This window comes from Neoarius graeffei, chromosome 6 (genome assembly GCF_027579695.1).
Source record: "Neoarius graeffei isolate fNeoGra1 chromosome 6, fNeoGra1.pri, whole genome shotgun sequence".
Lineage (NCBI taxonomy): Eukaryota > Metazoa > Chordata > Actinopteri > Siluriformes > Ariidae > Neoarius > Neoarius graeffei.
In genome coordinates, this window is record NC_083574.1 from 70,461,057 (window position 1) to 70,483,853 (window position 22,797).

Below are 22,797 nucleotides of genomic sequence, written 5' to 3' on the forward strand. Positions count from 1 at the left end.
TTTTATTTAGTGGTGTTTGGTGAAATAATTTCCCTTAAATTTAAAATAACGGGAAAATAAGAAACATTAAAAAGTAATGTTTCAAAGCTGTTCATTAATTCTTCGTACTGCACAAACTAGCCCAATCCTTTTGGCTATGAGCGGAGCCAGCTGGTAGATCAGACTTTTGCCATAGCCGGTCGGCAAAACAGCGAAAACGTCCTTCTTGAAAAGGAATGAGCGGAGAGCCTCTTCCTGCTCATGTTTCAACGAAAACTCCAAGTCTAATTCTTCTAAAACTGATTCCAAAGCGGAGTCAAACGTGCGCTGTTCACTAGCCGTAGCCATCTTTCCTGCTGTGCTTTCTCCAGCGTCGCGCAGCTTTGTCGTCACTCCTGCAAAAGCCTGCCCAAAGAATCCAAACAAAAACATTGCGTTGTGATTGGCGGGCACGATTTGATGCCCGGGGTGTTTTTGTTTATATGGTGCGAGGCTAGACCCATTCGCTAGGCAAAAATATGTTTGGCCGCTAGGCGGGTGGGTCTAGTTTACTAGGCTATCAGGACATCTGTCCATGAACTGAATCTCAAGAGAAGATGGGTCATGCAGCAAGACAACGACCCTAGGCACACAAGTCGTTCTACCGAAGAATGGTTAAAGAGGAATAAAGTTAATGTTTTGGAACGGCTAAGTGATGGTTTTGCTCATCTAATGAGTAGACAGCCATCGTGTGTGTGTGTGTAATATAATGAAGTTTTGAATGTCTATACTATTCTAGTTAATCGGCTTGCATGGCCTGAATCCCTTTTTTGTGGATGGTGTTGAAATATTGTTGACACAGCTCTGGGTTTGAGTCACAGCAGTCAGGTTCAAAATGGTCCTTGCAAACAGCTGAATTTCTATTAAAGGAGAGTGTGTCTCAATTGTGACCTGTTCCCAAATTTTGTAGCCATTGTTGACAGTCATTTGTTGCTTAGTTGTTGACAATGGAACAAAGAAAAAATTATTTCCTTTATCATCACATTTATTATTTTTGCAACCATAGGCTTTACTCTCCACTATTTTTCAACAATGTTTTGTACATCCGGCTACGTCGCAGTGTCTGGAGCAGCGATCCAATCAAGATACGGGAAACCTATCAATGATATTACATCAGACACTGCCCACAAAATGGAAATATGGCTGCACCTTTGAGTGAGCAGGAATACAAAAATAATTTTAAAGCAGTGCTTTATGCAACACAATGTGACAATCCAGGGGAGTCAAAATGCATTTGTGCAAAATGTGTAATATTTATCACCTATGTTTATTTTTTGCTGCAGGTACCCTTTAACCCGATTCCAGTAATTTTAGCAGTTTCCTTAGTTGTTTTCTTTGCCTCATACAGGCAAATAATTTACCCTTCTGAAACACAGTAACGTCTTTTCCACAACCACGGGATACGTCTTCGGCACGGTTGTTTAAGAAATGAGAAGCTACTCATTGCATCAGTTAGGGTTAAAATAATTGTTGCCAGCTGAAACAACAGAATCATTGCAGTAATTATCCATCAAAGGCTCTTAAGTATTTGCTTGTTTACATCCAAATGGTGACACCTTTTTTTGGCTGGGCAGTATACAAATTAAAGAAGAAAAACACCAAGTCTCTTTGTAAGGTGATGGGACATCATTAGGCTCCCAAACAGCTTTAATGTACCTTGGGTAGATTCTACAAATTGCTGAAACTGTATTATAAGGATGATCATTCTTCCATTTTGCATTATACATTTATTTATTCATTCAACTGAATAATATTGATTTTTGGTCAAGTTGTTGGGCAGATGTTTGCCTTAGCTGGCATAATCAATGTCTTTTCTAGTCAGTATCTGTTTATAATGTCTGCATTGCACCTGCGCAGCAGTGAACTCTTTAAATGCAGTTTTATTTGAAAAAAAGTGTTAAAATCATATTTAAGTTCACAAAAGTCTGTCTTTTACCTGTATATAATTTTATGGTATTGTACAATTCCAAAAATGTCGGGATGCTGTGTAAAACGTACATAAAAACAGAATGCGATGATTTGCAAGTCATTTAAACCCTGTATTTCATTGAATATAATAAGACAACATATCAAATGTTGAAACTGATAAATTTTATTGTTTTTTGAAAAATATATATGCTCATTTTAAATTTGATGCCAGTAACACGTTTCAAAAAATTCAGGGCAGGGGCATGTTTACCACTGTGTTGCGTCACCTCTGCTTTTAACCACACTGTAAATGTTTGAGGTTGTAATTACAATTGCTGTAGTTTTGAAAGATAAATGTCCTAATCTTGCTTGATCTAAAGTTTCAGTTGCTCAACAGTTCAGGGTCTCCTTTGTTGTATTTTGTGCTTCATAATGCGGCAAATGTTTTCAGTGGAAGACAGGTCGAGGCTGCAGGCAGGCCAGTTCAGCACTCAGACTCGTTTACTACAGAGCCATGCGATTGTAATACATGCAGAATGCAATTTGACATTTGTCTTGCTGGAATAAGCAAGGCTTTCCCTGAAAAAGATGTCATCTGGAGGGCAGCATGTTGCTCCAAAACCTTTGTATATTATTCAGCATTAATATGGTGCCTTCTCAGATATGCAAGCTACATGTGCACAAATGCAGTCACATACTATCACAGATGCTGGCTTTAGAACTGTGCACTGATGATAAGCTGGATGGTCCTTCTCCTCTTTAGCTTGGAGGACTAACTGTATCCATGATTTCCAAAAAAGAATTTCAAATTTTGATTGGTCAGGCAGTTTTCCACTTTGCCTCTGTCGATTGTAAATGAGCTCGAGCCCAGAGAAGGCAGCAGTGTTTCAAGATATTGTTTGTCATTTCAGTTTGAATTTGTGGACGCAGTTAGGAAATGTGTTCTCATACAGTGGTTTTCAGAAGTGTTCCTGAGCCCATGCAGCGATTTCCAGTACAGAATCATGTCTGTTTTTAATGCAGTGTTGCCTGAGGGCCCGAAGATCATGAGCATTCAAGATTGGTTTTTGACCTTGTCCCTTGCATACAGAGATTTATCTGGATTCTCTGAATCTTTTAATCATATTATGTACCATAGATGATGTGATCCCCAAATTCTTTGCAATTTTACTTTGAGGAATGTTATTCATAAATTGTTGCATTATTTGCCCACATAGTCTTTCACAGAGTGGTGAATCCCTCTCCATCTTTACATCTGAGAGACTCCGCCTCTCTGGGATACTCTTTTTATGATCACTCATGTTACTGACTTGTTGCCAGTTAACCTAATTAGTGTTTGTAACATTACTCAACTTTTCCAGTTTTTTGTTGCCCCTGTCCCAACATTTTTGAAATGTGTTGCTGGCTCTAAATTCAAAATAAGCATATATTTTTCAAAAAACTATGATTTCTGTTTCGAAATTTGATGTTGTATTTGTGCTATTTTCAGTAAAATATAGGGTTTCCGTTATTTGTAAATCATAGCTTTCTGTTTTTATTTACATTTTACATAATGTTCAAACTTTTGTGGAACAGTGTTGTAAACTTGAAAGAATATTAATGGACCTAAATTTGAATACTTTCACAGATATAGTGAACACTATCACTATGATAAAAACAAGTTTTTAAGAATCAGTTAGTTTTGATGGAAAACATTTTCATGCAGGCAATAGAAATGAGAAATGCAGAAAGAATTGATTGATTAATAATCACATTTTGGCATTGCATTATGTGTATGGCAAGAGAATTCAATGTGTAATATTGTCTATTCTATTTTTTTTTGTGTGTGTATTTTTTTTTCTCCAGGCATCCAGACCCAAAGAGGAGACGCTCAGATGAGTACCGCTCTGCAAACTACCACCAGGGAGGAAGTGGAGGAGGCTATGGTCAGGATTTCCGGAGGATGCCTGAACATCGTGGTGTCCCAGGGCCTGATCACTACCGGCCATTTCACCCAGACAAACTCTCTTCTTTGCTGGACCCGCGCTCTCCTCAGGTGCAAAAATCCCCGCTTGAGTCCCCCTCACCCCTGGAGAGAACCACTGAACCCAAACCCAGCCCAGATCTTGACTGGAATAGAAAGACATGATTCAGTCCTCAATGTTAGTGGACTATGTAGGGAGGCAGCAGGTTAAGACAGGACCACCAGTCCCCTCCTACATCTCTGAACTGATGATCCAATAGGTGGAGCTCAAGCCTCTGTGTTCTTGATCTGTCTGGGTCTTTTGGGGCTAAAATGAATTAAAAGAATTAAGCCGTGTTAGTCCTATGGACTACTGAATGAATTTTAGAAAAAAAAAAGCCTTTGAAGTATAACCGGATGTGGAAGCTTGGAAGTGCCTCGCTCGTTTTTCTTTTCTTCAGTTGTTAGTAGAAAACGGAGTATTCCCTGTACAAATGTTACTTTGATGGGTTTTTTTTTTTTGCTTTGTGCAGAGGCGTATTCCAGGAAAACAAGCTTTGTGAAGAAAAAAGAATCTTCAACCACACAATTAAATGTTAAACAACTTGAGTTGTTTTGATCCTGTATTTTAAAGCAGCACCCTCTGTTGTATACATTTTAGTGTTTTCCTTGGGCCCAACAAACCTGATTAGTTGAATCAACAAAACTGTGTTAGAGTAGGGAAAATGCTAAAATGTGCATGGCAGGGGGTACTTCAGGACCTGGGTTGGGAACCTGTGCTGTTTTTTGAAAAAGTCTTATAATACCTTTTATTCTTCTCATTATACCAATAAGAAAATGATCAGAATGTGTCACCAAATGGACATTTGTACTTTTGTTCTGGGCCTCATTAAATAACATAAGAAAAACAATGCAACGTCCCCACAGATGGCTGATTGTGCAAGTTAAATTTGCTCTAACCAACCATGCAGTAACAGAAATCTTTATCAGTGGAGGCCTTGTTATTAGAACACTAAATAATTAAAAAAATAAAGCTGTATTTTTTTTTGTGGCTAGTTTGCTCTCCTTTATCCATCACATAAGTATGTGTAGCCCAATCATACGTACTGTTGGATATTTACCTTGCACTAAAAGTATTATACTCTATAAATCTCCAGTTATAAACGGGACGAATGTTGACATGTTAAGTAGAAATGTCTGTATTAGAGCAAAAGCTTGTGAATGAAGCAGGAAACTTGGAGTTTTTGTTTCACCAGTTGTAAAGCCAAAATTAGACGGGTGTGCTAGAAACTAAATAATTTAAGTGGGGTTTTTTGTTGTTGTTGTTGTTGTTTTTCTTTCTATTTTTTTCTTTACATTTCCCCTCCATCTGTGCCTTATTCTTGTGTCTAATAAAATACAGGGGTTTTAGTGTGTTGCATTAAGGAGAAACATGGCATTATCCCAAGTAGGGTTATATAGTGCACTACCTAGGGTGTGGAAGTCATTTTCATACTCTTTGTAGTGCATGGATCTAGAGAGAGAGGAGGCATTTGGGATTTAGACAGTTTTTAAACAAGATTTTTCGATGGAAAAATGCTGAGTATTGTTGGTGCCAGTTAGGGACTGTGGAGGCTTCAGAGAGAGTGGAAAACACCACTTTCTCACAGAGGCAAGTGTGTGTTTCTTTCCTCCAAGAAACTATATTCTTTAAGAAGTACCAATTAAAGTAATTTATATTTGTGAAAGCAGCCACTGTTCACATGAACTGCACTGTACATACTGTTTATACATCTGTATGTATTAAACTTTGCTACACCATGCAGTTACATGTTGCTGTGTTTTAATGAGTTTACTGTCTAATAACTCCTTAAGCATTGAGTGTAGCGTATAAAATGTATGTGTATATTATGTAAGTATACAATCCTTAGAATAATTCCTATAAAACTCAAAGACTGTAGAATCATGATACGACCAGCAGATGGCAGTCTGTTTACTGCTTGGAATGGCAAACAAATGACTCCACATGTCCGACACAACAAAATTCTTTATTTTCAATAAATTGATATACTTATTATTCTATCCACATTCACTGGATATGAGCAATCACGTGCTCTGATTGGCTACTCTACTACTAGGCTATCAGCTCGTATACCATGAGTCGAGGAAAACAAAATGGCGGAGCGTGTTGTTGAATCAACTGAGGACAAAAACAAGCCCCCAAAAAATACAAAAAAAAAATGGAATAAAAATATTTGATGTTAAGAACATTATCTTTTTTTCAAGAATTATTATTATTATAGCATTTTTCACAAATTGCTACGGTCATTTTGCCAGTTTGTTTACATTCTAAGTGGAAATTATTTTGTTGGATGTTTTGTATAAAGTTTTATTGATCAAATTTGCTAAAAATCAAAGTGCTCTGTTTTACAATCTCATCATACATGGCTTATAGCCAACTTGGTGCTATGCGTCTCGTCGGCCATCAGCTCATGTACGATTCAATTTCATGGAATAACTTGTAGTACCAGTCAATAGTTTTGACACACCTTAAGTGTTTTTTTTTTTTTTTCTACATTGTAGAATCTGTAGATGCTAAAGAAGGACTTGCTTGAAATCCTTGAAGACGTTTCACCTCTCATCCAAAAGGCTTCTTCAGTTCTGTCTGACTAGTGGGGAGTTTCAGGTATTTATCCTCTAGTGGACCAAAAGCAACCCTAAGGAGAATCATTGAGTTCACATGGGTCGTTGACCTCCTCAGTCATCTTGTAGGTTGTTAGGCTCCCTGGAGGTCGGGTGTGAATGGGGTTAGCAGCCTAGAGGGTCATTAGGGTGATCTGTGGGTCGTTGAAGTCAACTGAGGCCCTGTCCACACGGCAACGGATTCAGGTGACTCCGATACAATTGCTTATCGTTTAGGCCTGGCGTCCACACGGCACCGGTGTTTTGAGTGCCCAAAACGCAATCTTTTTGAGAACGGGTTCCAGAGTGGAAAGATCTGGCAACGTTGCCGTTGCGAAGTCGTCTGGATGAGTAGAACGGATTTGTTTACGATGACGTCACAACCACATGACTGTGAGTGCTTCACGCCGGGTAGAAGTGTAACGAACTTGATGCGAGTTGTCAGCAAATTCTATAACTTGGTTCATGAAACGTGCTTACAAAATATTTTCACTGTGAATATTTATTGTGTAATGGTGCAAAGTGAGAGAGAGAGAAAATAGCCCCTAGGGCAGAGTCAATCCCGCCAGCAAAAATAGGGAAAAAAAGGAGCGATCTCACCTCTTCAGATGTTGGTTTAAGTCCTACAATACATTCCTCAAAAAGGGTGTAGAACAACAAATTAATCCATCAACGTGTAGCATTCAATTTATTCCGGACCATTAAAGACGCCGCCTTCCGCGTAGAATCATAAGTCATCCTCGCCGCCATATTGGATAGGTCAAAGCGGAGAATAAAGATGCCTCATTCATGTGCTGCGTTTAACTGTACTAACAGGTTTACCGTCCAAACAAGATCACATGGGATTACCTTTCACAGGTGAGACTGGAAAAATACTTTTCATTGTATTTGGTCATTATAATGTAATTTTATGAACAGATTTTTCTGACTTTGTGGCTAATATGAAGTCTCGCGCATAATAGTTTATGCACATGCGTCCTTACTTCTATTGTTCTGGTGTCTCCGAAGGGACCGTCTTACAGCGCCCCTAGAGGTGTGGCATGTGTATTGCATCATTTTCAGCAAGCGTTGCGTTGCCATATGGACCTGATATTTTACTGATCGTTGCCCATTTGGACGCGATATATTTTTAAATAACATCTCGTTGCCGTTGTCGTGTGGATGTAGCCTGAGTCTTGGTATGGATGTGTGTTCAGGTTTTTTGGGAAGTGTGTAGGTGGCTGATAAATGGTGTCTCAGACCACCTCCTCTGTTCAGCGATGGTTGTTCCAGGTTGATGAAGATGGCTTTGTTTACTCCTCTTTCAAACGACTGTTTTTATCTGGCTAAAATGCATATATTGCAGTCCTGAAATGAGTGTCCTTTGTTATTGAGATGAAGATAGACTGCAGGGTCCTGGCCTGAGGAACTGGCTCTCCTGTGTTGAGCCATGCGCTTGTGAAGCAGTTGTTTCGTTTCCCCAACGTACAGGTCTGTGCATTCCTCACTGCATTGAATTGCGTACACTACATTGTCCTGTTTGTGTCTGGGTATTCTGTCCTTAGGGTGGACCGATTTCTGCCTCAGAGTGTTACTGGGTCTGAAGTGTACAGGGATGATATGTTCATAGAAGATCCTTCCGAGTTTCTCAGATAGTCCAGAAATGTAGGGAATGACAATGTTCTTGCATTTGTTGCCATTTTCTTCCCTGTCAGTTATGTTTCTTTTCTTGGTCTTGACAAAAGCCCAGTTGGGACACCTGCACTTCTGAAGTGCTTCCTTGATGTGTTTTTGCTTCTTCTCTTTTCCCTCTATCATTGTAGGAATGTTCTGAGCCCTGTGATGTAAGGTCCTAATGACCCCCAATTTGTGTTCCAGTGGGTGGTGAGAGTCAAACAGTAGGTACTGGTCTGTGTGTGGGGGTTTCTGGTAGACCTTGATGCTAAGGCTTCTGTCTTGTTCAGTCTGCATGCCGCTGTCCAAAAAGGCTAGGTTGTTTCCACTGACATCCTCCCGAATGAACTTGATGTTGATATCCACTACATTGATGTGCTCTGTGAAGGCTTCCACCTCATGGGTTTTAATTTTTACCCAGGTGTCATCCACATACCTGAACCAGTGGCTGGAAGCGACTCCTGAAAAAGTGGTCAAGACTTTGTTTTCCACTTCCACCATGTATAGATTGGCCACTATAGGGGACACCAGTGAGCCCATAACACATCCATGCTTCTGTCTGTAGAAACATTCGTTGAACTGGAAATAGATGGTGGTCAGGTAAAGGTCAAGCAGGGTGCAAGTGTGGTCTGTGGTGAGGTTTGTTCTGTCCTGTAAGGTGCTGTCTTGAAGAAATAATTTCCTCACCAATTCGACTGGTTCTGTGGTGGGAATGCAGGTGAAAAGCGAAGTAAGATCATAGGAAACCATGGTTTCATCTGAGTCTAGCTTTAGGTCTGCAATTTTAGTGGCAAAATCTTGGGGGTTATTGACGTGATGTGTTTCTGACAAGAGGAGCCAGGATGGTGGCTAGGTGTTTGGTGATGTTGTAGGTGACTGAGCTTATGCTGCTGCTGATGGGTCTGAGTGGAGCTCCTTCCTTGTGAATCTTGGGGAATCCATAAATGAGAGGAATGGTTTCCCCAGTATACAGTCTATAATACAGAGATCAGTTGATGGCATGGTCCTTTTTTAGTTGTTGTAGGCAGCTCACAACTTTCTTTTTGTAACTGCTGGTGGGATCTTGCCTCAGGGTTTCATAGGTGGTTGTGTCGCTGAGGAGACTGGTCATCTTTGAGTGGTACTCTAATGTGTTTAGCACCACTGTGCATCTCCCTTTGTCAGCAGGAAGGATGGTGATGTTTCGGGCTCTTTGAAGTAATCTAAGAGGCTGTCCACGGCAGCGGATTCAGGTGAATCTGATAAAATTGTTTATCGTTTCGGCCTGGCGTCCACACGGCACCGGCGTTTTGGGTGCCCCAAAACGAGAACGGGTTCCAGAGTGGAAAAATCTGGCAATGGCGCCGTTGCGAAGTCGTCTGGATGAGTAGAACGGATTTGTTTACAATGACGTCACAACCACATGACTAGAACAAGCAGCACTCTCGCTGTTTTGTATGAACCACTGCATTGCATTCACTTTTGTGTACAGCTTTTCTTTTAAATAAACAAGTAACTGAACCATTTCTTGAATTTCTTTTTTTTAATTGGATAAGACTGCTTTTCAAAATGTTCACACACAATATAAGTTATATAAATTATATAAAAATGCTTTTCAAAATGCTCTCACACAATAAGAAAATTAAGTTATATAAAACTATGCACACTAATAAAACTAATTTGTACACACAGAAGGCGCGACTTCCTCGCGTAGTCGCAGCCATCTTCTTGTTGTTGTGTGTTTGTTCCTGACAGTGCTTCACGCCGGGTAGAAGAAGGGGTTTATGCGCATGCGTCCTACTTCTTCTATTGTTCTGGTGTCTCCGATGGGACCGTCTTACAGCGCACGTAGAGGTGTGGCATGTGTATTGCATCGTTTTCAGCAAGCGTTGCGTTGCCATATGTACCTGATATTTTACTGATCCATTGCCCATGTGGACGCGATATTTTTTTTAATAAAATCTCGTTGCCGTTGTTGTGTGGATGTAGCCTAAGAGCCCTCCTTTCTTGGATGGTGAGGTTGGAGGGGGGTGCTTTCGCACTGGCGAGGGCAGCTGATATGTTCACTCTAAGTTCTTCTGCCTCTGTGTTGGTCATTGATGACCTGGATGACTGAGAACCTTCACAGACACACATTATAGAATAATGTTGAAGGCATCAAAACTATGAAATAGCATATGAAATTATGTAGTAAGCAAAATATTTTATATTTTAGATTCTTCAAATTAGCCACCTTTTGCTTTGATGATTTCTTTGCACACTTGGCATTCTCTCAACCAGCTTTATGAGGTAGTCAAATGGGATGATTTTCTAACAGTTTTGAAGGAGTTCTTATACATGTTGAGCACTTGGCTGCTTTTCTTTCACACTGCAATCCAACCCATCTCAATTGGGTTTTGGTCGGGTGATTGTGGAGACTAGGTCAGCTGATGGAGCACGCCTTCATTCTCTTTCATGGTTAAATAGCCCTTACCTAGCCTGGAGGTGTGTTTTGGGTCATTGTCCTGTTGAAAAACAAAGGGTGGTCCCACTAAGGCTACATCCACACGGCAACGAGATTTCTTTTTAGCGGGTAAAAAAAATATCGCGTCCACATGGGCAACGGATCAGTAAAATATCAGGTACATATGGCAACGCAATGCTTGCTGAAAATGATGCAATACACATGCCACACCTCTACGTGCGCTGTAAGACGGTCCCATCAGAGACACCAGAACAATAGAAGTAGGACGCATGCGCATAAACCCCTTCTTCTACCCGGCGTGAAGCACTCACAGGAACAAACACACAACAACAACAAGAAGATGGCTGCGACTATGCGAGGAAATCGTGCCTTGTGTGTACAAATTAGTTTTATTAGTGTGCGTACTTTTATATAACTTAATTTTCTTATTGTGTGTGAACATTTTGAAAAGTATTTTTATATAACTTTTTATATTGTGTGTGAACATTTTGAAAAGCAGTCTTATCCAATAAAAAAAAAGAAATTCAAAAAATGGTTCAGTTACTTGTTTATTTAAAAGAAAAGCTGTATACAAAAGTGAATGCAATGCAGTGGTTCATACAAAACAGCGAGAGTGCTGCTTGTTCTAGTCATGTGGTTGTGACATCATTGTAAACAAATCCATTCTACTCATCCAGACGACTTCGCAACGGCGCCGTTGCCAGATTTTTCCACTCTGGAACCCGCTCTCAAAAAATATCGTTTTGGGGCACCCAAAACGCCGGTGCCGTGTGGATGCCAGGCCGAAAAGATACATTTTATCAGATTCACCTGAATCCGTTGCCGTGTGGACAGGGCCTAAGTGTAACACAGATGGGATAGCATGTTGCTGCAGAATGCTGTGATAGCGATTCTGGTTAAGTGTGCTGTCAATTTTTAATAAATCACCAACAGTGTCAACAGCAGAGCACCCCCACACCATCACACCACCTCCATGCTTCATGGTGGGAACTACACATGCAGATAAGAGCCATTCCCCCTTTGCTGCATCTTCCAAAGACATGGCTGTTGGAACCAAAAATCTCAAATTTGGACTCATCAGATCAAACTACAGATTTCCACTGGCCCAATTTTTATTCCTTGTGTTTCTTGGCCCAAGCAATTCTCTTCCTATTGGCCTCCCTCTGTACTGGATTCTTTGCAGCAATTTGACTGTGAAGGCTTGATTCACGCAGTCTCCTCCGAACAGTTGATGTTGAAAAGTGTCTGCTACTTCAACTCTGTGCAGTATTCATGTAGGTTCTAAGCTGAGGTGCTAACTCTAACAAAGTTATCCTCTGCAGCAGAGGTAAGTCTTGGTCTTCCTTTCCTGGGATGGTCCTCATGAGAGCAAGTTTCATCAGAATGTTTTGATGCTTTTTTGCAACTGCACTTGATACATTCAAAATTCTTGCAATTTTCTGGATAGACTGACCTACACATCTTAATCATGAATTTGTCTTTACTTAGTAGAGCAGTTCTTGACATAATATGGATTACTACAGTTGTTGAATAGGGCTATTTACTGTGTACCAATACTACCTCAACACAACAGAAGTGATGGTCTCAAACATATTACGAAGCCAAGAAATACCACCAATATTTGACAAGGCATACTTGCTATTTAAAAAGCATTCTAGGTGACCACCTCATGAAGCTGGTTCAAGATAATGCCAATAGTGTGCAAAGCTGTTATCAAGGTAAATGGTGTCTACTTTGAAGAATATAAAATATTAAAATTTAACACTTTTTTTTTAAACTACGTGTTAAACTGTGTGTTATTTCATAGATTCCATGTCTTAACTAATGTTCTAAAACCATCAAAATACAGAAAACCTCTCAATGAGGTGGTGTGTCCAAACTTTGACTGGAACTGTATATACACACACAATGTAATTTATATATAAAATGTATGATGTTCCACGAAATCAAGTCATATGAGTTGATAGCTTATAGCCAATCATATATAGGCTATGTCTGACAAAATTGAGTGGAATAGCTGTTTTATTCTGTCCACATGCACTGGATTTTGAGAAACAGAGCATTTTTTTAGCAAATTCGATTAATACAATGTTTATACAAAACATCCGACAATCATTTCCACTTGGAATGTAAACAAACCGGCAAAGTGACGGTTTGTGAAAAATACAATAATAATTCTTGAAAAATAAAAAAAGATGTTTTTAACATCAAATATTTTTATTCCATTTTTTTTTGTATAAGTAAACCAACTTACAGTGGTGCTTGAAAGTTTGCAAACCCTTTGGAGTTTTCGATATTTCTGCATAAATATGACCTAAAACAACAACAGATTTTCACACAAGTCCTAAAAGTAGATAAAGAGAACCCAGTTAAACAAATGAGACAAAAATATTATACTTGGTCATTTATTTATTGAGGAAAATGATCCAATATTACATATCTGTGAGTGGCAAAAGTATGTGAACCTCTAGGACTAGCAGTCAGTTTGAAGGTGAAATTAGAGTCACATGTTTTCAAATCAATGGGATGACAATCAGGTGTGAGTGGGCACCCTGTTTTATTTAAAGAACAGGGATCTATCAAAGTCTGATCTTCACAACACGTTTGTGGAAGTGTATCATGGCACGAGCAAAGGAGATTTCTGAGGACCTCAGAAAAAGCGCTATTGATGCTCATCAGGCTGGAAAAGGTCACAAAACCATCTCTTTTTTTTAGGGCTTTTTTCACCTTTTTATTGGATAGGACAGTGTAGAGACAGGAAATGAGTGGGGGGGAGGGATCAGGAAATGACCTCGGGCTGGAATCGAACCCAGGTCCCCGGATTTATGGTATGGCGCCTTATCTACCTGAGCCACGATGCCCCCCTCAAAACTATCTCTAAAGAGTTTGGGCTCCACCAATCCACAGTCAGACAGATTGTGTATAAATGGAGGAAATTCAAGACCATTGTTGCCCTCCCCAAGAGTGGTCGACCAACAAAGATCACTCCAAGAGCAAGGCGTGTAATAGTCGGCGAGGTCACAAAGGACCCCAGAGTAACTTCTAAGCAACTGAAGGCCTCTCTCACATTGGCTAATGTTCATGAGTCCACCATCAGGACACTGAACAACAATGGTGTGCATGGCAGGGTTGCAAGGAGAAAGCCACTGCTCTCCAAAAAGAACACTGCTGCTCATCTGCGGTTTGCTAAAGATCACATGGACAAGCCAGAAGGCTATTGGAAAAATGTTTTGTGGATGGATGAGATCAAAATAGAACTTTTTGGTTTAAATGAGAAGTGTTATGTTTGGAGAAAGGAAAATGCTGCATTCCAGCATAAGAACCTTATCCCATCTGTGAAACATGATGGTGGTAGTGTCATGATTTGGGCCTGTTTTGCTGCATCTGGGCCAGGACGGCTTGCCATCATTAATGAAACAATTAATTCTGAATTATACCAGTGAATTCTAAAGGTAAATGTCAGGTTATCTGTCCATGAACTGAATCTTAAGAGATGGTGGGTCATGCAGCAAGACAATGACCCTAAGCACACAAGTCGTTTATCAAAGAATGGTTAAAGAAGAATAAAGTTAATGTTTTGGAATGGCCAAATCAAAGTCCTGACCTTAATCCAACCGAAATGTTGTAGAAGGACCTGAAGCGAGCAGTTCATGTGAGGAAACCCACCAACATCCCAGAGTTGAAGCTGTTCTGTACAGAGGAATGGGCTAAAATTCCTCCAAGCCGGTGTGCAGGACTGATCAACAGTTACCTGAAACGTTTAGTTGCAGTTATTGCTGCACAAGGAGGTCACACCAGATACTGAAAGCAAAGGTTCACATACTTTTGCCACTCACAGATATAGAATATTGGATCATTTTCCTCAATAAATAAATGACCAAGTATAATATTTTTGTCTCATTTGTTCAACTGGGTTCTCTTTATCTACTTTTAGGACTTGTGTGAAAATCTGATGTTCTAGGTCATATTCATACAGAAATCTAGAAAATTATAAAGGGTTCACAAACGTTCAAGCACCACTGTATTTATGTTACTGCCACTGACTGGGCTGGAGTGTGGAACAGGAGATATTGGGGGGGGGACTATATTCTTTTCGCTATTTTTTTTTAATACTTGATAATTTTTGGAGTTTTGTTTTTGAGTAGAGTTTTTATTTCATCCTCAGTTGGTTCAGCAACACACTCCGCCATTTTGTTTTTCTCTACTCATGGTATATGAGTTGATATCCTAGTATTAGAATAACCAATCAGAGCATGCGATTGCTCATATCCGGTGAATGTGGAAAGAATAAATATTTTATACATATAATTACACTAACCGTTCACTCCAATTAACAGTTGCGCCTTGTCAAAAGTTAATTAGTGCCATTCCTTGCCTTCTTCATGCATTTGAGACCATCAAATAGTAAATGCTAAAAATACAGCAAATAGCCCTATTCAGCAACTGTAGTAATCCATATTGTCAATCACAGCTCAACTCAACTAAAGAGAAATGACAGTCCATTATTACAATAAGACATGAAGTGTCTTTTAATTCATAAAAATAAAGAAAAACAATTGAATTAGGTGTATCCAAACTTGGCTATACATCTTAAATATTTTCTCCCATTGTAATATGTCACATCTTGTGTTCATGATCAAGTTCAATCAAATTAGCTAAAAAAGGGGAGGGGGGGAACCCCATAACATAGTCCTTCAGTAATGAACACAAACACAGAAGTCTCACCACCTACTAACTGCATTTCACATTATCTTGAATCATTTGTGGTGTCCATGTACACCATTAATTTATAATCTAAAGGAAACATTCACTGATTCTAATCAACATCCAAATAAATGCGAGATTTAGAACACATACCATAACTTAAAATTTTGTACAACTCACATTACACTATTTAGAGCTGCAGATCTGACATTAATCACACAAATGTTAACATTACATTCTTCTGATATTTGCTGTTTTGAGTTTTTGTTGTTCAACTTGTACAATCCCATTTCCAAAAAAGTTATGATTCTGTGTAAACTGTAAATAAAAATGTGATGATTTGCAAATCATGGAAGCCCTGTTGTGGAGGTGGTGGCATGGTCAAGCATCTGTTTGTGAATGGAGATCAGGGCCAAGAGAGGTGAATGGCAAAAGCGATCACACCTCAGTTTGTGTAAGATTGATGCATGGGTGTGTCTGTCTGTCTTTCCTTGTTCACTGATGACAGGGGCAGGTGTAAGAGGAGAGAGTCATAACTCGTGGAGCAGTGTGTGAGCATGCCAGTGTGAGTGTGTGTCAGTGTGAGACCAGTCAAAACTGAAATATAAAAACACCAACTAAAGTATCCCACTTGTCCCAGTGCTTCAGTGTCCCAGCTTACCTTAGGAAAGTAATGCACTCCAGCTTGCTTGCGACTCTGTAGCAAAGGATAAGCAGCTACAGATAATGGATGGATGGATGGATGGATGGATGATGGAATCTGACAATCAGCCAGCACACCAAAGTGAGAAAATAAAGATATAAGGGTATGTTATTACAGGATAAGAAGAGAGATTACAGTAATGAAAGAGAACATGACAGAAAACCAGATTCAGGCAGTGTTACAATGGCTTGAAGGAGAAGCCAATACTGGTTTAGAGAAAACAATATCTACAAAGTGCAAACACTAATAAATAAAGTACAATTAAGAAGAACAATGGTGTTCTTGCTAAAAACCGGAAAACCGGAGCACTCGGAAGAAACCCATGCAGACATGGGGAGAACATGCTAACATGCTAAGTCTAATGTGTTAACTCTTTGCATACTAACATGCTGAGGCTAAAATGCTAACAGCTAGCATGCTAACATACCATCCATCCGTTATCTGTAGCTGCTTATCCTGTACAGGGTCGCAGGCAAGCTGGAGTATATTCCAGCTTACTATGGGCAAGAGGCAGGGTACACCCTGGACAAGTTGCCAGGTCATCGCAGGACTAACACATAGGGACAACCAACCACTCACACCTACAGTCAATTTAAAGCCACCAATTAGCCTAACCTGCATGTCTAAACCGGAGCACTCAGAAGAAACCCATGCAGACTCCACAGAAAAGCCCTCATCAACCACTGGGTGCAAACCCAGGACCTTCTCGCTGTGAGGCGACAGTGCTAACCACTACACCACCGTGCCACCTGCTAGCACACTAATAAAAATAAATAAAGTAAACTTAAGAAGAGCAATAGTATGCTTGCTGCACAAAGCAGCGCTTCGCCCTGCTTTGTGCAGCAAGCACACTGATTATAATAACTAAAGAATAATAACAATAGTATTGCGCATTGCACAATACTCATAAAACTAAAGAATAACAATAGTATTGCTCATTGCACAATACAAATAAAGTGACTACAAAGTTGAAGTTGATTTGTAAAGGCTAGCATGCTGTGTGTGTGTGTGAGAGAGAGAGAGAGAGACCGACCATGTGTGAGTTGGCCTGAGGTGCTATATGAAGTTTGGTGGATGTGTGGTGAAGTGTTACTGAGCAGAACTCCATTCATTTCAATGGGCCCAAAAATAAAAGGTAATAAGATTAGGTGTATGTGTGTGTGTAGGTTTCACAAAGAATTGTTTGCTCTTGAAAAACATGTGGAAGGGGCTGTAGCTGCCCTGTGTGACTGATTAGACAAAGGATTAAAAAAAAAGGCGCATAAATAATCTTTGGCCCACACAGGGGTCAAACATGCAATCTCAGCATTATAAGCACCACAGTCTAACCAGCTGAGCTAACCAGCCCTTATTTTATGAAAGTCTTAACGTTCTTATGTGTATAATAATGTGCGTGGTAAGAAAATGTTAGAGAAATAAAAAGAAATAAGAAGAGAAAGCATGCAAAATATATCAACAAAAGTAAAACTGAGAAATACAATAACATGATCAAACCAAAACTGAGATTGTGTGCACACTTCAAACAACCTTAGGTTTAAACTAGCACTTTTCACATAAACTAAATCAAACTAAGACTAACGTTGCCCAAAATGCCAGCCTTACTTGGGGCCACTCTCACATGGTAGCAATGAAGGAGTTCATTAGTGATTCTCCAATTGGTGTACTCTGCTAGAAGAGCAGAGCTGTTTCAATGTAGTTTAAATCAGCTTTGCTGTGTTCCAAAAGTCCTTCCCAGGTGGGATCGCATGATCCAGAAGGTCCTTGGTCAGAAGTTCGTTGGTTGAAGACGTGGAGGGAACCACTCGCCTTTAATCTTAACTGTAGCCCATGGCTCATACAACCACGGATTTGTCCCTTTGTTCTTCACTTCTGTTTTCAGGCTGCAAATGTCTCTTTTTCAAAACTGAGACCGTGAGGTCAGAGAGCGCAAGGCGTGTCCGTGGCCATGAGAGGCAGAGAGAGTTGCAAGTTGCATCCAATCGTGCCGATCCAAAAAGCCAAAGAGAAGAGTGAGGCACGTCTAGGCGCGCCTGGTCCAACAGCCAAAGAGGCCGGAGGCAGAGAGAAGCTGGTCAGTGCGCTAGTCAGGGGGCGCGAGGCAAAGAGAATGAAGTCCACTAGCTCCCCCATTTTATGGTAACCTGTTTACATTAGATACCCAAGCGCTGGCTCCTTGGAAAGTTTTTGTTGCGTCACGGGTCACGTGACCACCTAGCTCATTAACGAATCCTTGTTTTATGCTGATGTATAAAAAAACTTGAATAATGTGATGATTTTCACATTTTTGACGCCCTGCAGTGATTTAGATGGCATTTCTTATGTCCTTTATACATAATTATGCCCAGGTAAAAATCCATGTCCCATGTCCTTTAAGTCTGTCCGCACCAGTGTCTATCACCCAGAAACGGATGGCTTAGTAGAGCAATTTAACCAAACACTCAAGAACATAATCTGGAAATTCGTAAGTGAAGATGCGCATAATTGGGATAAGTGGCTCGACCCCCTGTTATTTGCAGTAAAAGAGGTCCTGCAAGCCTCCACTGGGTTTTCTTCCTTTGAATTATTATATGGGCGTAAGCCGCGTGGCATTCTGGATGTGCTACGGGAAAATTGGGAGGACGGACCTTCACCTAGTAAAAACAAAATCCAGTACATTCTTGACCTGCGTGCAAAACTCCATACCCTCATGCACCTAACCCAGGAAAACTTGTGGCAGGCATAAGAACGTCAAAGCCGGCTGTATGATGGGGGCACACGCTTTAGAGAGTTAACGCTGGGAGACAAAGTGCTTGTATTATTGCCCACGTCGAGCTCCAAATTAGTTACCAAGTGGCAAGGGCCCTTCAAGGTCACACGGCGAGTCAGGGACGTCGACTATGAGGTGAGGCAAACAGATGGGGCGGGGCATTGCAAATCTACCACCTCAGCCTTTTAAAATGCTGGAATGAAGGGGTCCCCGTGGCGTTGGTAATCCCAGAGAAGGTGGAGCTGGGGCCGGAGGTGAAAAAGATAACATCTTGGACCACTCCAGTCCCTTGTGGAGACCACCTCTCACGGGCCCAACTCACGGAGGTAGCCAAGTTGCAAAAGGAATTCTCCGACATGTTCTCGCCCCTTTCTGGTCGTACCCACCTCATAGAACACCACATCGAAATGCCCCCGGGGGTGGTAGTGCGTAGCTGCCCTTACCACTTGCCCAAACACAAGAAAAAGGTGGTTCAGGACGAACTCAAGGCCATGCTCGAAATGGGCATAATCGAGGAGTCCCGCAGTGACTGGAGCAGCCCAGTGGTCCTGGTTCCCAAGACTGACAGGTCGGTCCGGTTCTGTGTGGACTATCGAAAGGTCAACGCGGTGTCTAAATTTGATGCATACCCAATGCCTCGCATTGATGAGTTGCTTGATCGGTTAGGCACTGCTTGCTTTTATTCGACACTGGATCTAGCAAAGGGATATTGGCAGATCTCTTTGACTCCTCTATCCCTAGAGAAAATGGCCTTTTCCACACTATTTGGTATACACCAATTCGTCACACTCCCTTTTGGGTTGTTTGGGGCGCCTGCTACGTTCCAGCGGCTTATGGACAGGGTCCTCCGCCCTCATGCTGCCTACGCAGCCACCTATCTAGACGACATAATAATCTAGTCATGATTGGCCGTGGCACTTGGAACACCTGAGGGCCATTCTAAAGTTGCTGAGGTGAGCGGGCCTCACAGCTAACCCGAAAAAGTGTGCAGTTGGGTGGGTGGAAGTATGGTATCTGGGGTTCCACTTGGGGCATGAGCAGGTGCGTCCCCAAATTAACGAGACTGCAGCGATTGTGGCCTGCCCGAGGCCCAAGACCAAAAAGGAGGTGAGATGGTTCTTGGGGCTGGCTGGTTATTATCGTAGGTTTCTACCTAATTATTCGGACATCACTAGCCCGCTAACCAATCTCACTAAAAAGGGGGCTCCAGATCTGGTCCAGTGGACGGAGCAGTGCCAACAGGCCTTCTCTGAGGTAAAAGCTGCACTCTGTGGGGGGCCACTTTTACACTCCCCTGACTTCTCTCTCCCCTTTATTTTGCAGACTGATGCATCGGACAGAGGGCTGGGGACCGTTTTGTCCCAGAAGGTGGAGGGGGAGGAGTGCCCTGTGCTGTACATCAGCCGGAAACTGTCGATGCATGAAAGCAAGTACAGCACAATCGAGGAGGAGTGTCTCGCCATCAAGTGGGCAGTCCTTGCCCTCTGATACTACCTGCTGGGGTGCTCTTTCACTCTCTGTTCGGACCACGCTCCCCTGCAGTGGTTCCACCGCATGAAGGATGCCAATGTGCGGATCACCCATTTGGTATCTCGCCCTCCAGCCATTTAAGTTCGAGGTGATCCACAGGCCGGGGGTGCAGATGGTGGTGGCAGACGTCCTGTCCCATCGGGGGGAGTCAGCTTCAGGCTTTTTAAAGTTTTTCTTTCAACAATGGACTCCTCCTGGGTCTTCTTCCATTGAGCCCATTGTCACTCAAAAAGTGACAGATAGTACAATCAGACACTGATATACCTTGACCATGGAGTTAAACTTCTCTTTGGAAGTTGTCACTGGCTCTTTGTCTACCATTGGCACAATCCTTCTGTTCAGTCTGTGATGGATTTTCCTCTTGCAGTCACATCCAGGAAGGTTGGTTACAGTCCCATGGAACTTAAACTTCTTAATAATATTTGCAACTGTCATCACAGGAACATCAAGCTGCTTAGACATGGTCTTTATAGCCTTTGCCTTTTCATGCTTATCTATAATTTTCTTTCTGATCTCCTCAAACAACTCTCTCCTTTGCTTTCTCTGGTCCATGTTCAATATGGTGCATATGACGATACCAAACAGCAGCGTGATGACATTTCTCCATTTAAATAGACTAAATGACTGATTGCAAAATTGAAGGCAGCACGGTGGTGTAGTGGTTAGCACTGTCGCCTCACAGCGAAAGGTTGCAGAGGTTATAGACCCTTTTCAGTCACGTGACCTTCGTAAACGCGACCACTATTTTGGACATGTAGTGGACTTCGGCTCGAATCGGTTTGAATGCGAGGAAGGCGACAAATGAAAAACATAAAAGAAAAAGGAGTGAGATGCAGAAAACACCTTCACTATCCAGCGACGTAGGGCATTTACAGGGCGAGCAGAGGGAGAGGTATTTGCAAAAATTGAGGTTAGCAGGCTTAGAGAACGACGTTTACCTGCTTCCACCAGGATTGTTCACTGACGTTCGGAAGTACATGAAGCCCTCGTCTTTACCTGACTTCGGCCCACATGATCTGTATACCTATGTCGTTAAAAACCCATCACCATACACAGGTATTGATCTGAAAGCGTATAAGAGTTTGGATGCCTACAAATATTTTGTGTCAGGCTGGGTAACATGCCTACATCAGTGGGTCGTCCCTGGAGCCGGTGGTCGCCATCTTATTACAGCTAAGGTTTGTTCACATTTTCATTTACGTTCGGTCCTCAGGATAAACAAAATGTTATTAAATGTCATTGAAATAACTTCTTAGTCTGTTGAGACATGGCCCGTTATAAATTTGCTGTTACCAGGCAATGACCAAGAACTGTATTATTAGGGTTGGTGTCTGTGTTGTCGCAGTGTACTAGTAGCTAGCTATTAGTACTAGCTAATGTCAACAACATAGTAGCTAGTATGTTACTGTAGCAATGTTTACGTTCAGTCATTTGGATGACTGTTAAAACCTTTCAGTCTCAAGTTTTTCCTTTACTGTATTTACTAGTTTACTGTAATTATGATCCGGCAGCTATTTACACCGGATCCAGTGTAAATAGCTGCCGGAGCCAACGTCCGAGGTTCCGGAGTGCGCTCTGGCTTGCTCCCCCTCAAATTAAGCCCTGTACAGGTAAATAGCTGCCGGAGCCAACGTCCGAGGTTCCAGAGCGCGCTCCGGCTTGCTCCCCCTCAAGTAGGGCTTAATTTGAGGGGGAGCAAGCCGGAGCGTGCTCCGGAACCTCGGACGTTGGCTCCGGCAGCTATTTACACTGGATCCGGTGTAAATAGCTGCCGGATCATAATTACAGTAAACTAGTAAATACAGTAAAGGAAAAACTTGAGACTGAAAGGTTTTAACAGTCATCCAAATGACTGAATGTAAACATTGCTACAGTAACATACTAGCTACTATGTTGTTGACATTAGCTAGTCAACAATAGCTACTACAGAAGAACAAAGAGGTTACAATGGGTTATTTTAACCTATTTGGTTACACACTCGCCGCCACAGAATGTTAACAGCAATGTAATGCCTTTTCTGGCTAATTTTATTCGTCTTACCTCCAACAAAGTGGTCACTACACAAGCGTTGGTATGCCGAGGGCTGCCAATCTTTCCTGTTAATGGTCGCTATCCATCTTCTCTGTCGGGATCCGATAAAATGATAAACCTTGCCTTGTTTGTTGATGGTTACTACATCCAGGTGCACAACAATATAGTGGCATGATGGAAGTCTTGCTGAAAGTAAAAACTTTCTTTGCTGCCATCCCTCAATGTTGGCTGTGGTAAACTACTGGTAGTACATGTCCAAAATGGCGGCCGCGTTTGTCGTGACGTCACATGAAAAGGGTCTATATTTCACTGTGTGCTTAAGTCTGTTCTTGAGTGTACATGTGACAAATAAAGGCTTCTTGGTTTCTTAAACAAAGGCTTCTTGGTGTACTGGTTAGCACTGTCACCTCATAGCAAGAAGGTTCTGGGTTTGAGCCTTCTGTGTGCTGTTTGCATGT

At 41.5% G+C, this 22,797-nt stretch overlaps 1 protein-coding gene across 1 annotated transcript in view; it reads left to right on the forward strand.

Annotated features, from left to right (window-relative positions):
• The window catches only part of chd2 (chromodomain helicase DNA binding protein 2), a 221,237-nt gene extending 215,565 nt beyond the window's left edge, over positions 1–5,672 (forward strand). The window contains exon 37 of the mRNA XM_060924378.1: positions 3,772–5,672. Within this exon, the coding sequence (XP_060780361.1) occupies positions 3,772–4,054 (283 nt within the window). The 3' untranslated portion in view covers positions 4,055–5,672. The remainder of the gene's footprint in view (positions 1–3,771) is intronic.
• Positions 5,673–22,797: the final 17,125 nt, after the last annotated feature.